The sequence below is a fragment of the Lepeophtheirus salmonis genome, chromosome 11, assembly GCF_016086655.4.
Source record: "Lepeophtheirus salmonis chromosome 11, UVic_Lsal_1.4, whole genome shotgun sequence".
In the NCBI taxonomy this organism is placed as follows: Eukaryota; Metazoa; Arthropoda; class Copepoda; order Siphonostomatoida; family Caligidae; genus Lepeophtheirus; species Lepeophtheirus salmonis.
The window spans coordinates 7102836-7119317 of NC_052141.2; the positions used below are offsets into that span (position 1 = coordinate 7102836).

Genomic DNA, 16482 nt, shown 5'->3' on the forward strand with positions numbered 1-16482 from the left:
TCTTGTTTTTCATAATTTAATTAATTTATTAACAGGGTTATGAATAGTGATGAAAATCCTTTAAAAATAACAGAAAATAATAATCAATATGGCAACCCTGACAATTTGAAGAATGTTTTGGAGGAGATCAGCCACTATCAGCTGTGACTAGGGAGAAGGGGGAAGGAAATGAAGAAGGACTTGTGCAAGAATTACTCCGATGTCGATCCCTAATTCTAACTCCGAGCCCAACAAGAACTAACACTTAAGATTACTTCCGGTCTTTTATGAGAAACAACAAATGTTTAATCAGTTTTGGAATATAATCGAATGTATTAAGAAAGGAAGTTCACTGCTCAGGGGACATAAATAATAATAACAGCAACTGAATGAAAGAAGATTTATTCTTCAGATTGCCCATTGCCCCCCCCAAACTGGGCTTGCTCAAAAATTCACACGATTTACATCACTTTACATTGTATTGCACCATCCAAAATATACTTATCTTTTTTTTAGGCTATATGATGATATTCATTAAAAAGGAACTGGCAATGTGTCCGAAATTAGAGACAGCGATAGCGAATAGTTGAGATTAAATCCTTTCAACACTTTAATACTAAGGGAATAACTCCTCTAGGTACACCAGTACGACACTTGGCAAAATGAAGAATATATAATTGGAGTTGGAGTAAAGGGAATGACAATTGCTCGTAGGATTAGACAATCAGAGGAGTTTGTAGCGTCAACTTATATTGATGTATGTTTCAGTACTTAATTGATTTCACGATATAAAAGTTCCTCTCCATTCTACTTATTACGTCTATTCCGTAATTATACTGTAATGGTTCATGGTAAATAGACACAAGAAACAGTCGTAGTGCTTTACTTAATGAGATGTAGTCTCCTTCGGCCTCATCCCTCAGTCCACAGATCGACTTCGAGGCCATGGAATACTTCATAAGAGACACACTCAGAAACTTCTTCCCATAATGAGACGATCCTTGACGATTCTCCCAAGAGCTAATTGCACAAATATCTCGAAAAAGTTGAGATTCGTCTCCTCCAACCTCAATAATATATTACTTATACTTTAATTTCTTTATTATAAAGTTGCTATAATTGAATTTCAACTATCCGCTGTTGATGACTTTAATTTCGAGTTAAAAGATATTATATGGGCAAACTTATAGAATATACCCCGCAAAAGTAGGATAGGAACAAAGGTAATATGTCATGGCATTATATCACTAACACAAAAATACCCTATGTATTTTGTTGTCAGCTGTCAAAGCCTCCTCTCCCTTGATACGTTATGGCTATTTCATAATGTATTCTTTTTGGTATATAATCGAAGTAATAAGCTATTCTATAATTATACTCCGTTTCCAAAAGAACAGGAATGCAATTTTTTGTCGATCCCTCGTCCTTTAAGATATATGTATTGGCCATTTTATTATTTATGTGAGGCTATTTTGGCTATTTTTTAGTCATACACATTAATAGCAACGCTTTTAATAGATTAATATAGTATTGCTTAGTAACATTCTATTAAATAAAATACAATTTAAATATTACAAAATATATTTTAAAAATCTTGAAGAAATAATATATAACAGTGATAATCTGGGAGTACAAGAGAGATATATAGTAATTGGTATGATTGACTGATTTGCCTAACTACTAGAGGATTTCTTGAAACGGAACTTCTTTCGAAAAATTCAAATAATTCCGTCGCTATTAATTAAATATTGAAAATATTGGAATCTCTAAAATATAGAGAAATACCTCCATCAAATAAAGTTAATTACCGCTTACAAATCTTTAAAAATTGGAATCCTTTAGCATCCATACTAAATAATGTACTATGAATTGATAAGTCAATATATTATTCTTAAGAGCTGTTTCATTCTTAAAATTTATTATACTCGAATCTTGTAAAGATATCAGATCATTTTATTATCCCTGGATGTAATATAGGTAATCCGGGTTATATAAAAACAGAGTATATTTTTATAAGTTTCCATCGAATCTCAAGGACAGAGAAATAGATAAAGGAAATCAAGTAGGCCGTGCAATAGTCTCCAGGATCATAAACACTGAGGATGAAGACATACCACCTCTACAAAAGAAATATCCTTACAGAAAAAATGAAGACCACACAGACTGCCAACGGAATGAAATTAATGAACAATTTGAAGTCACATGGTAACCAAATCATCTTTTATTCAGATGAGAAACAATGGACTGTCGACATAGAGAGAGCTAATGCCCTCCACGTCTATAAAACAAAGTTTCCAGTCAGTATGATTACCCTGGGAGTCATTGAGGGCAACGGTAGTTTCATTACCCCATCTTCTTTGAGCCAAATGTGAGGGTGGGTGCCGACATGTACTGTGAACTCCTGTCTGACCAAGTAATACCATGGATGAAAGATCAGGCCAATGGTCTAGAGTTCTTGTTTCAACAAGACCTTGCCCCCTCTCACAAGGCCTGCCAGAACAAAATTTGTTGAAAGAAGAGAAAGTGCCATTTTCGGGCTCCAAAACCTGGTAATCTAACTCACTCGATATGAATCCCATATATTATTGCTTTTAGGGGAGTTAGAAAGGAAGGTCTAAATAAAATTTCAAACTTATACTTTCTTCACTAATTGATCAGGATACAGTTAAAGGTGGCCCAAATTTACTTGAACCACCTCCTATAGCAGTTTTATTTGTAAGCAACTTCTATCAAGAAATTTGGAAAAATGATATATTCATTATTTTATGTTAATCCCGAAAGGACTCAATCTTTATTTTCTGCTCCCATTGCTGAGCCAATTAGTTCTGATACCATCTGGAGGAGCACAAGCTCCAATCACGCAACCTGTTGTGGTGAAAAACATGGTTTAAAAAAAAAAAGTAATTCAACTTGGTAAACTTATATGAACTTTGTAGAGTTATAAAGCTATAATATTTATCGTAGTTGTAATTTTATATTAATATTATGGGGCATTTTAAGAAAGTCTTCCATTCAGGCGGTATTATTTGAAATCCCAAAAATTGTTTTTGAGCAAAAAATTATAGCTTGACTGAATGTATACAATTCAAAATCAAAGTAGATTCATGTTAAAGGGTTTTCTAAAGTAAATGTTCAAAAAATTATAAGACTAATTATTTAAACTGATGAATTTGTCCTTCAAAAAGAAAGGATCAAACTTCAGTTCGTTTTTATACAATACCATTATGTAGTAGGTTTCATTCAATTAAATAATTAATATGAAATATTATTCTTTGATTGATCTTTCAATACAAATTTGATGAATTCTTTAAGTTAGTATAGCCGAGTGTCTTTGCACAATGAGTCAATTGGGTTTGGAGTTGCATAGTTCAATTGTTTGGATTGAGAACCAACATCACAAAGTCTTATTTCAAACTATAAATGATAATAGTTTATACTTAGATGTGTGTGTAGTCAAAAAAGTTTATATTGATTTATTATTTTAATGCAATCTGTGGGAAAACCAGGCTCACATTTATCATCTTCTAAACAAGTTTCTTGTGTCTGGCAACTTGGCAAAGCAGCTAGTTTTCTTTTACGTAAATGCTTAAATACTTTAGAACTTACATTTCGTAAGATGAGAACGGTTGTAACTTCACACTTGGAGTATCCAAGATTATATTTTGTTGACAGATTAAAAGTTCTTCTAACTTTAGCTTCCGAATTATTCTTTTCAAGGGTGGTTTTAATATATTTATGTTTATACTTATTTGAATTCAAACTCTTGCATTTTGCTTTATATTGCCTCAATTATTTTTTTTCATAATGATTTCAAAATAGTGGTCATCTGATAGATTTGCACAGGTTTCCACCTGCAGAAGTACGCTTATTACCTCTACAAGAATGCATAATTCTTGGAATAATATATGACTTAACTCTTGTCAGTACCACTGAACTTGACTCCATTGTGACGTCATCAAAAAAGTAGTCAGCTAAGGGCAACCAGACTGCGTTGGAAGTTTATTATTGGCACACCTTATATACCTTGGTTTGATCCCTTCTTACTTGTTAGTGTATATATAGAATACGTACCATCTGGATAGACACTAGCTACCCAGCCTCTTCAATAGAGTCTTTAAAATGAATATATCTTCCATTAAATAACAATTATAGAAGATAATAATAATTTTTTCTTGTTAAAAAGTGATGAACCATGAATGCAGAGACACGAACTTATTCCATTGTCCATTAAAATTCCTTCATTTATGATCTAATTAATTAAACATGGAATGGTGGATCGTTTGGTGAAAGATTTTGTCGAAATATTTCATTTTTTATAGGTAAAACTTGAAAAAGTGATCCAAAGCAATGATCAAATATGATTGAATTCTACAGATGAAAGATATAATTTTTTATACAGTATGCCCTTCTATCCCTTTCAAATCTAACTTCGAATCGTAGATCGCCTTTATTAATGAGTATGGAGGAAGGACTTCATATTAAACCTCATCAAAGGAAGATATTTTTAGATGAATTATTTTAGACACAGTAATGAGATTGTCAGTTCCTTCGTAGTTCATAATATTTCTCTTGTATGAAAATAAATAAATATCAGGAAGTAAAAGTCGAACTTGCTATCACAATTAATTATCAAAATCAAGAAGAGTGTTAAACTTGATAAACCTGTTTTCATCTGTAGATGACTTCACATTAAGTAATTCTGGTCTTACTTCTTCTTAAATTGATTTGATCTCCCCTTTCTAATTGATTAAAAGTGTTAAAAATAGTATTTCTAATTTGGTTTCCAAGTTGAGTATATGGTTGTGGCTGATTTTTGAAGAATTTATTATCAAGGATGTCTCATCCTCCCCTGTACACATATTCATCTAGAGGATATCTCCTTGAATATGTACCATTAAACCTCAGGAATTAAAAACATATATTATAGATGAAGAACCTAAGTATGAATTATTCAAAAAGATAAGCATGAATTAGTATACTTTTTTGCATATTTTAATGCAACAAATCGTTATTATTATCACTACACAAACTGAAGATACGGCAGATAATGAAATTGAGTTGATATTTTTTTGATTTCAAATTGATTTTTGTATAAAAATCCTCTTAAGAAATCTGATCAAGATGTATTTTGCTAAATATAAATATAGAATGACATATAACAATAATTTAACTAATTAAAACTGATACTTAAAAAGTCCATAATCTCTATAAGAGATAAAACTATTCTCTACTTATAATTTAAAATACAACAAGTTGTCTCACGCAACGTTTCTAATTTATAGTCTTGCAACCTTTGTTACTCATTCAATTTTTATAATTCATTGTGACAGGAAGTTTTACCTTTACATCCTGAGATTTATCTATTTTAATACAAGAGAAAGGACCAAGGAACCGACAATCAAATTTCTATTTCTTGGATTTTCCCTCAAAAATGTCTTCCTTCGATTATGTTTAATATGAAGTCCTTCCTTTATACTTAATAGTACTATTATTTTTGTAGGGACACAATTGATATCTAATTTTGAAAAACCTTTGCACCCTTAATTATATTTAATATTTTCCCCATTTGCACCTCACCTCAGCTGTTGACATTGTACTCGTCCCTTGTTTAATTGTTACTTCAGTTTTTAATCCTGTATATAGTAAATCACCTTTTCTTAAGATACGTGTTTTTAGTTTTCCATTTGTCTATTTAGTTTTGTCTTTCTAAATCTGCATGACAAGTTTATTTTTTGAGTAATTCAAAGGATTCACCATCTATATGAACAATAAAAACTGTATAAGAACACTTTTCAACTTTTACTAGAATATATTAATAGTATTTTTTACAAGGTATTTAAAAAATTGTTATACCTGATTTCTATTTATTAAAAATTTCCATGTTTGATGTTATAAATTTATTCAAGGAAGATCTTATTATATTACTCTGTAATAACAAAGAACCAAGCAAGTTGAAGGCATATTTTACGTATAGGAAGATTAATCACTTTCAATGCAAATTGTATATTCATACAAAACTAATTGACGATAATTTTAATTAACTTATTGAATCAAAACAGTAATGGTTATAATAAAGAAATTGGGTTATTTTAAAAGTGAAGAATTTATCCAGATGTTAAATAATATATATTTCGTATGTTACATTTAAAACTTTTATTAATGTATTTGTATATTCATGTTAAATACAATAATATAGCTATTGATTTCTAATTTGAATTTCCCTCCTTAAATTAATAATAATGAAAGGTTGCGTGAAAATATAAAAAGTTAAAATAAACGTAAACAAAATGGGGCAGAAGTCGTAACTTTTATTGTATCACACAACCTTGTCATCAAAAAGAAACCAAAAAAAGGTTTCAAATCATTGGGTAGTTGGATAAATAAATAAACCATTCACACTGCTTTTTGTCTTTCATGACTTGATACGTCATGGTTACTTCATAATTTATGTTTTCTGCTAAATAATTTAGGAAGTAATAAGTTATGTAATACTTATATGTACTCTGTTTCCAAAAGGACAGGAATACAATTTCTTGCGGATCCCTTGTCGTATATATATATATAAATATTGGAGATCTTATTATTTCTATAAAGTTCTTTTGGCTATCATACAGAGTAGCTAGGCTTTTAACAAAATACTACTAAGCCATATTATCATTCAGTATCGAATATGTATATATTTATTTATTTAATCATTAAAAAAAGTTGTAGAGAAATAATAGTCTAATCCTAATCTTGTATCATTTAAGACATAAATAGCAGTTGGTATGATTGACTTATTTGGCTAACTACCAGATGATTACGGGCATATTTTCTATATTTTTAAGGAAAAATTGAGGGATGCAATAAAGGTAACAATGTGTCACAGACTTTCATTATCATAATATTTCTCTACAATTTTTTAAATGTCTTATATAAACAGACACATAGAGACTCAATATCCTCTTCGATGCTCTAAATATGATAGACCAAGAGCTATATATATATATGAGATCCTGGTTATTATTAATCTTCCAAAACATCCTTACATCTAAATTTGGACATATTGTGATATTCAATACAGTGGAAACTAATGATTCCATTATATACATACATCTTGGCTCATCTAAAAAAATTTCTTAGTTCAAAAAACTGAGATTCAATTGAAATTCATTCTCTAATTACAAACTTATGTTTTATGGATAAACACTTCAGTCACAAGTTAAATATGATATGCAAATTGAGATCATTATGGGGAAATGTCCTACGCTATATAACGTCCTAAAGAGGATCTTCAACACCTCAAGGAATAGTTGTAAATATTGACGGATATATTTAACAATCACTTGCTATGTTTGCACATTTCTTTTGATATTTATCTTAGGATAATTTGACTTTATAAAAAATGCCATTTAATAACCTCTAAGGAAGCATATAGTCAAAATCTATTTTTTTTAAATGTTCTTCGAAAAGGAGGTCTCATTTATTACATGTGTAGCTTGTAAATTGTGTAGCCGGAAATTAAGGTTGCTTAAGACAATGGTTATTAAAGTAGAGGAGGGAGGGGGGTAGAATTGATTGAGGATTGCTTTCAGTCTGCACATACATAGTATAAATATTTCGTATAAAGGGGGCTTGGCTAAAAATGTTAAGCCCTGGCTTAAGAAATATTTTATTTGTCATATTATAGGGGGACAGACAAGCTTAGTAGCGGACCTGTTTTTTTTTTTGGTTTCAGTTTGGAGGAAAGGTTGCGTGATTCGATAAAAGTAAGACCATATTTCATATACATATATTATGTAGATGGAATATTAAAAGATTATAAATATACCAAAAGAATAAAACAAAAGAAAATAAGTGTATGAATCGAGACCGATGAGCAATATATTGCAGTCTTGGTTCGACTTTGTCGGTTCCGGTTCTCGAACCGAAACTGCTAGAACCGGTTGACCGATCAGAGCAGAACGTTGACTAATATTGTCATAATTAATGTTTATGGATAAAATTTATGTATGTGAGAACCGATAAAGTCATTAGCAATGATAAGGGAATCTGATTAAGACGAAAGATCTACTTAGACTAAATATAGGAATATTCTTGAATTACTTTATCTGTAATTGACAATATCTCAAGGACAACAAATCTACAACCACAACAAATTGTAATTGAGTATTTACTCTGTAAATTCTTTGAAAATTTATGAATGTTCTTTTCCTTGGCAGTTGTCATTATTATTTAATTTCTGAGTAGTCAACTTATTTTTATACTATATTCAAAGCCTGATTGAACGTTTGTGTGTGCTCATAAAACTTGAGGGTTTTTTTTGGCAGAGATATAATCGTAAGTGTTTGTTGAAGTCAAAATAGAATTGGGGATTTAAATCGGAGTGATTCTAGCAAATGTCCTATTTTATATCCTTTTCTCCTTCCTCTCTTGTCAGAGCTGATTGTAGTGATATAATAAAACGTCATGAACATTATTCTTTCCCTCCTCCAAAACATTATTATTCAAATTGTCAGGGTTACCATGTTGATTTTCAGCTTTTTTTTTTTTTTTTAACATGCCCATTACACAAACAATTTTCATCACTTTTTCGAATAGTAATTCCTCATTAATTTAAATTACAGAAAAAGATAGAAAAAAAGATCTGGCCTCCGTGTGTGTGCACGATATTTTTCCTTCCTTTTCTTTAGGTATAGTACTACTTCTTTTACTCTTGATGCTTACAAGTGTTTAGTATTACATGTTTAAGGTACACATGTTTTGTATTCCTTAAAATTTAAGCCACATGTGACATCTTTTTAGGTTTGTAAAATATATATACCAGCTTTATTTAGGTATATTCGACATTCAATTTTCTTAGTCTTGTATAGTTTGAACACTTCACTAATGTGGAACAAAAATTTAATTTTGTTTACAACATTTGTCTCTCTAGCAGCTTCTTTCTCGACAGGTAAGTCGTAGATATTGATATCGTTTTCATATTATTTATAGGTGTTGTATTAAAGTTTTGTATGAGTCATGTGGAGAAGGACCAATCAAAGGATTAATGGGATGCACTCCAAGAAAGTCAAACAGAATTATTAATGGAGTTGTAGTAGAAGAAGGAGAAATTCCGTGGCAAGTAGCTCTTATTGCTAGAGTTAAACCGGCGAATGGAAAAATATATACTTGTGGAGGGACAATAATAAGTGATTTTTATGTTTTAACTGCTGCTCATTGCGTCAAAAATCGAACCATCTCAGGGACTGTTTATACTCCAGATCCTTCCAAATCCGATGTAAGTAATTATTTAAGATGTGAAAAAGGTCGAAATCCCGCCCAGCGTAAATTTAAAAAAAAAACCGTATTTGTATTTTGTTAAAGATTTCTGCTTTTATTAATTATTCCTACCTATTTCGAAATTTCAAACCTCATCCGTAAGTCATAGGCATTTCTCATGTCGTCACCTTTATGTTATCTCGCAACCTATCCTTCTAAAAGGAACCCATGGCCCAAAATCAGTTTGTAATTAGGCAACTCTTCCGGAATAGAGAATTATTGATCAATAATTCTGATAAATTGTTCATAGCTTAAATATTAAAGCTAATTCTTATTCAATGAATAAACACTGATAAGGGGAAAAGAGGCAGGAACATCCACAGCTGAAAACAAAATATTGTGCATTTTTTTTGTGTGTGTATGTGAGGTAACACCGCGTTCTATTAGCAGATATGAAGTCTCTCATGACTTCTGTTCGCATGGGCTTTTGATGCTCATCTGGATTTCAACCTTTTTCACATATCTAGTAATTAATTATTTACATATTAAACACGGCCACAAAATGGTTATTAATGGAATATTATTAATTGTAGCTTTACGCTGGGGGTAATAAAGAACAGAAATCTGGCACGAAATATAAAATAGTAAGGTTCATATTGCATCCATTATTTCAAACCATTAACAAATGGTTAATACATGACATTGCTCTGGTACAAATAGAAGGCCCGTTTGAGTTTACTTCTCTTATACAACCAGCATGCTTACCTTTTTACAGAAATGAAACTGTCAAGCCTGAATCTTCAGTCGTAGGTATTATTGTGTAATCCTACGCAATTTTTGTTTATAACTTATGACTATTTATGTGTACTTTACTTATAGTAAGTGGATGGGGTCGAGTAGATCCAAAGATAGAAGCATCCGGTTCCCATCTTATGAGAACGGATTCAAAGGTGAAAGATATATCAATCAGTCAATGTCAACTTCCAATAATACAACACGTTGATCCTTCGTCGTTATTGTGTATTTTAAACCCTCCTTCTTCTCCTTGTACAGGAGATTCTGGTGGTCCAATTACACTTGAAGAATATGGTATGTGCATGCTTGTTGGAGTCATTTCACAAGGGATTCAATGTGGAACTACTGGTAAAAGCTCAATGCAGATGAAAGTTTCATACTACTTAGATTGGATATATCAAAATATAATGGTAAATTAGTTGTACAAAATGTATATCCATAATGATTTTTACTAATCCTATATTTTTTTAGGATAAATGTAAGACACCCTAACTTTTGGATGCTAGCTTTACAAATTATTTCCGTTGATGTCATGTAGTTGTAAATCCTACAAATATAAATAATTATAGAATTGGTGTCCACTCTCAGTTTATTTTTGCCAGGGGCCAGAGTACTCTTGGCATAAGTTTCATATGAAATAGTATTTTGACAATATCAATATTTTCGTATCAGTTCTTGTACCAATAAGGGTAACGAGTGGTCCATTAATATCTGTAAATCTTTGAATGTTAAACTTCAGTATTAATTAACTATATAATTGTTAATCATCAAACCTATAAATAGATGTGTGTTTGAGCTCTGCTAATCATTAATGTAGCCGCTATGTGTTGCAATGATGGCTTCCAGGCGGTGGAGACGGAAGGCATGGCATCCGCTACGAATGTAGTCCTCTGTTATGGCTTCACAGTGCTGTCTGGCAGTAGTCTGAGAGACTCAGTATATAAATGGCGGCACTGCAAAATTTTCCCTCGATTTGCAATTAAAAGGTGTTGTTTCTTTCAGTGCTGGTGTCAAAAGTGGCTTATCAGCCCTCACAAGGCTCCCATGCATAGGTATAAAATGAATTAAGTGATGAAAATCGTGTGACTTTTTGAGCATGTTAAAAAAAATAAACCGATAGTCAACATGGTAACCCTAAAAATATGAAGAATGTGGAGAGCAGCTTAGCCGTCATTACGTTTCATTAGATCAGCTACAATCAGCTGTGGCGAGTAAGGAGGGAGAGAAGGAAATAAACAAGGATGAATTAATCCGATTTCGATTACCGATTCTACTCTGAGTCCAACAAGGACTTATAACGATAACTCCACCATAATTCCTCTAGTTACTTTCCGTCTTGTATGAGCAAGCACAAACGTTTAATCAGTTTGAATAAAGCTGGAAAGGAAGTTCACTCCCCAGAAATCAAATAACAATGTCAACAAATGAGGAAACGAAAATACATTTTTCAGATTACCAATACTAAAAAAAACAAAAAGAGCCCAGCTGAAGAAAACGTAGGATTTACATCACTATTAATTAGTGCGAATATATAGTTTGATTCAGGAGATGAATCAAAGACGTGATCGTTATGAGATTGAAAAGCCTAATCCAAGAACTGATATTTTTTTTAAAAAGCTATAAAAATACAATAAAATTTTTGGAGGTTAATTAAAGAGGGAAATACTATTTTTTCGATTGTTTTGGTCAAATATCTTTTTTCTCTCGTCTATTGTCGATCAGTATCATTCAGGGGCGTCCGTAAGGAATAGGTTGAAGGGGCTGTAGTCTACCCAAAGTTAATTTATTTTTATTATTAACTAAAAACTTTAATATTTGAAATTTAATTTTTCATATTTCAAAAAAAAAATAAAAAAATTTTAAATTTCTCTCCAGCAAATTTAATATTTGAATTTTTTTTTAAATTTTATAGATTTAAAACTTAATTTTTGAAGTTCTTTTCAAAAAATAAAAAATAATTCTTTGTAAACACCTGTGGATTTACAATATGTTTTTTAAAAAAAAAATATTTTTTTGTGTATAACTGTAAATTTTGAATTTTTGTTCCAAAAACTTAATATTTAAAATTTGATTCTTACATTAACTTATATCATTCAAAGGCAAATGAATACTTAAACTATCTTATACTATCTGAAGGAGCACAAGCTCCAAACATACAACCTGTTGTGGTGAAAAACATCATTTTTGATTATATATCCAACTTCGTGATCTCATATGAACTTTGTACAACTATAAGGGTATAATATTTGTGGTAATTGCATTTTTAACTCAACATCACGTGATATTTTAGGCAACTCTTCCATCATTTTGTGATTATATCTTAAAGGGGTTTTCACGTAAATGTTGAAAAAATTATAAAACTAAATATTTAAACTGATGAGTTTGTCCTTCAAAATTCAAATTTCAACTTCTATTCATGTTTGTCCAAGATCATTATTTAGTAAGTTTCATTCAAATAATGAACTAATATGAAATATTATTGTTTTATTGATCTTTCAATAATAATGTGATTAACTCATAAGTCGAAAAAACCAATTGTTTTTGCACAATGAGTTGATTTCGAGTTGCATAATTTAAATGGTTGGATTCAGAGCCAAGATCACAAAATATTATTCTAAACTATAAATTAAGAATAATTGATTCTTATATGTGTGTAGTTTTAAGGAAATTACTTATTTTTGAAACTGATAATTTAAATTTAATTTATAGTGTATGATTCAAATAGCTTCTTGAGGTTGGATTTATAATATTTAGAGATGCCGGCATCAAATTTGTAGCTATTTCAAAATTGCCTACTCCAAATCATAAAGAAATATACATATTATCTAGGTTCCAAACCGACTCCGTGAGTAAATACATGTAATTCCGCTTTAGGACTGAAAGACCACAGGTAACTATATGTGAAGGTGAGTTAGCAAGGGTTTTTTTTTCATTATCACGAGAAGATTTAATGGTGTCAGTGTTGCCAACTAGACTGCCTTACAATATCCTTCTTGCCTCACCTTTATATATAGTCACCTGGGAAATACCAATCTATCAGTCCTTATGATAATTGAAGGGTATAAAAGATCAGACCGAAAGACCGAAAAGGGGGGCGAGACTGATTTGGAAATGACTCAGAACTATCTCGACTTACTATAAGTCCATAAATTTCAGATGACTGAAAGAAAAACTTAGATCAATTTTGCACTCAAAGATAAATTCCTTTTTGACCCCCCGAAATTCAGTTGTACAAAATGAGGGTTATCGATAAAAAAAATAAACCCTTTATTCCAACAGAAATTTTTTTTGGTCAAAAATAAGTTTGATTTGATTGTTCCATTTTAACTATTAATTTTCTTATAAAATAAGGTTGCGTGAATTTTTTGAAAATAAATATAATGAAGTCCATTATTTGATTAATTGTAAGAAGTAATTAATGTTATGGAAACAGGAAAAGTTCAGAAGTTAAAAATAAATAAGTTTTTTTTTAACTCCCAATGTCACAAATCTAGATTAAATTAGGACTACCACGTGTTTAACGTATAGGACTTTTGGTTTAAATTGTTAAAGAAATAAAAGATTATTGATGTACAAAATATCGTAATACAATTTTATAATTACTTGACGTCCTTTCAGTATTTGCTTAAAGTTTTAGGCTACGGAATTTGAGTTTTAGTTTATGTACTTATCTTATTTTTTGTAAGCCCTTGTTTTTAACTAAAGTAAAAGTATTTATTCAAAGTAGTCCGTTTGCATTTGAGAATAATAGTAGACTAAGGTTAGGATAAAATATAAAGTGAACAATAATGAAGTACCATTATACAATCTTAATATACGTCCTTTTATCCCATCAACCGGAAAATATTCACTATATTAATTGCTACTGCTTTGTAAACACATTTTTTAAATTTTGTAGATCAATTTGTTCGATTTATGTAACAATATGTAATCTAAGCTTTTTTCCTCTATCGCCCCCAATCTCTTCTACTCGCATTTACGCCTCCCTACATCAAAGCACCGCCCCCAGGGGAGTGGTATGGCCCACTTTGGGAAACGCTGCGATAGAGGAATTGACAGAGGAACAGGACCGCATGATTTATTTAAGAATATCATACAATGGGAGGTTTAGTAGTGTGTCCTGATTTGTTCCGATCATATTTATATACATTCATTTTTTTTTTAAATTTAGCTCACATTTCTCATTTCCTGCTATTGTATCATTACATGTAATTATATAATTAGAATAAAGTATTATAGGTGTGGCTAAACAACAGCATATAAATTATGATATACATAATAAGAAAGCAATAACAAAAAGAAAAGCTCTACATACGGAGGCGTCCATTAAAATCTGAACACTTAGTATGCGCACCATCTAAAGCGAAAAATATGAAGTAAAACCCTACTTAATTATTTACAAAATTAAATATATTCATGGAAAATAATATACAAATGAACAGAGGATTTACAAATTAATAAACAATTTGCCTCATTTTGAAGATTTTGCTCGTATTACTTGCCACTAAAACATTTGAGGCACCTTCAAATTCAATATTTTTATTTCTTCAATCCCTTATCGCCATTAATGTGTAAGTTCTCAAAAAAATCTCGGAAGGAATAAAGGTAATCCCTGGTCTCTTTATATTTTGACATTAAACGCATACTGAGAGCAACTGAGTGTCTTCTAGAAGTGGTGATGGTTAGAATGATTATACATTACGCTTTGATTTCGAACAAATCTCAGAAGAGAAAGATTAACAAAAATATAGTAAGTTTCCTATTTGACAAAGAATTTCTATTTTTTCAGATAATTTATATATATGTTTAAATTTGCGTTCGGTTATATTAGTGCCATGAATACATAATGCAATTTTAAATTATCAAATATTTGAAAGAATTGATAAAGTTGATGAACTTTTGCATAAACATGGCAAAAAGTAGATTATCTCCTTATTTTATAAGATGACTATTAGACGGCTAACAACTTAAATTAATTTGTTTTTTATAATAAAAATGGATTTTATTTTATTTCTTTCAAAATAAGTTATTTTTGCTTCTAGTCGACAATTTGTTTCATTTTGGAATCTTTAATTATTTAAGAAAAATTATTAGTTCCTCAAAATGACTTATGAACGTTTGGCTTAGCTTCAAATTACTATTTGTTTACCAAGTAGCCGAACTTGAAGCAGTAGTTCTCTGAGCTAGACTAGTTTCGAGTAATAGGGTGTGAACACACTCAAATATAGATGAAACTACATTTTTCTTTAGGATACGGCGAGAGAGAAGGCATTTTTCTATGAGGATTTGAATCTGTTTGCTCAGATTTATAGTCTTCTTGTCTAAAATATTTGCTGCAAAACCATGAATTTTTATTCACTTCCTTATTTTTCTTATAAGTTTAATAATGGAAACTTTTAGTATTGGTACATTTGTTCAAAGTTTACCTTAAATATCATTGAAAGAGAAATAAATAGATAGATAGTCCTAAGAAATCGTAAATTTAAAGTCCTAATTCACCTATGAAGAAGATTTCATTTTTCATATGTAGCCTACCAAAGAAAAATGTCCTACTTTGGATTGCTGGAGTAACCTGATCTGCACTTTGGCGCACTGGCATTGTTTTTAATTAATTATGAATATTTTTACTTAATTTCGATACATTAATAATTAAATACAAAATTTCAATTCCTTTCAGATCCAATTCTCTTTGCTTCTATTATTAAGTAGGTGATGGTCATCCAAACATAAATCCCCTCAAAGCCACTGTCAGCCATCACTGGGACGCCATGACAGAGTACTATATCAACAGCAGGTGCCAGACGTTCCGCCACCTCGTGGAAGCCATAATTGCCGCTAAGGGCTGCTACATTATTGATTAAGTGAGATCAGATACACATCTATTTATAAAATTAATTTTGTTGAAATTCTATTGGTATTTAATAAATTATATCTGGTTGAAGTTTAAAATTCAAATTTCAAGGCCGTGTATATACTTGATGTAAAAAATAAATTCGGATTTTTCCTTATGTTGATTTTTGTTCCAGATTATTTTCATATTGACGGACCATATTTCACTTATCAACTTACATAGTAACTGATAATTGTAAACACAAAATTGGATTCAAAATTTTACCATATATATATATTTATTTTATTAAAGGCAATTTCAAGGATAATAATAATTTTACTCATAATGAAGAAAATAAAATGTAGTAATCATTGAAAAAAATAGTCATAAGAAGCAATAAAAAATGAATGGCGTTCATTTTTTTCCCCCACGTACATACAAATAGTTATAAATGATTATGTGTTTAAAAAAAAATATAATTGACTTCTTAACTTCGGTACACTTTTATTGGAATAACAGAATATCTTCACAAGTCACAAAGTTATTGAATTTCTAAACAACACAATATTTATTTGTGAAATAAATATACAATAAATGATTTACTAAACCTTTTACGGTTTTTATATAATTGTTTTATT

At 30.5% G+C, this 16482-nt stretch overlaps 1 protein-coding gene across 1 annotated transcript; it reads left to right on the forward strand.

Moving 5' to 3' along the window:
- The first annotated feature begins 9919 nt into the window (after positions 1 to 9919).
- Positions 9920 to 10585, forward strand: LOC121126214 (tryptase). The gene is made up of 3 exons (XM_040721525.1): positions 9920 to 10029; positions 10099 to 10424; positions 10486 to 10585. The coding sequence occupies exons 2-3, from the start codon at positions 10152 to 10154 to the stop codon at positions 10504 to 10506; spliced, it is 294 nt and encodes a 97-aa protein (XP_040577459.1). The 5' UTR covers positions 9920 to 10029; positions 10099 to 10151; the 3' UTR covers positions 10507 to 10585.
- Positions 10586 to 16482: the final 5897 nt, after the last annotated feature.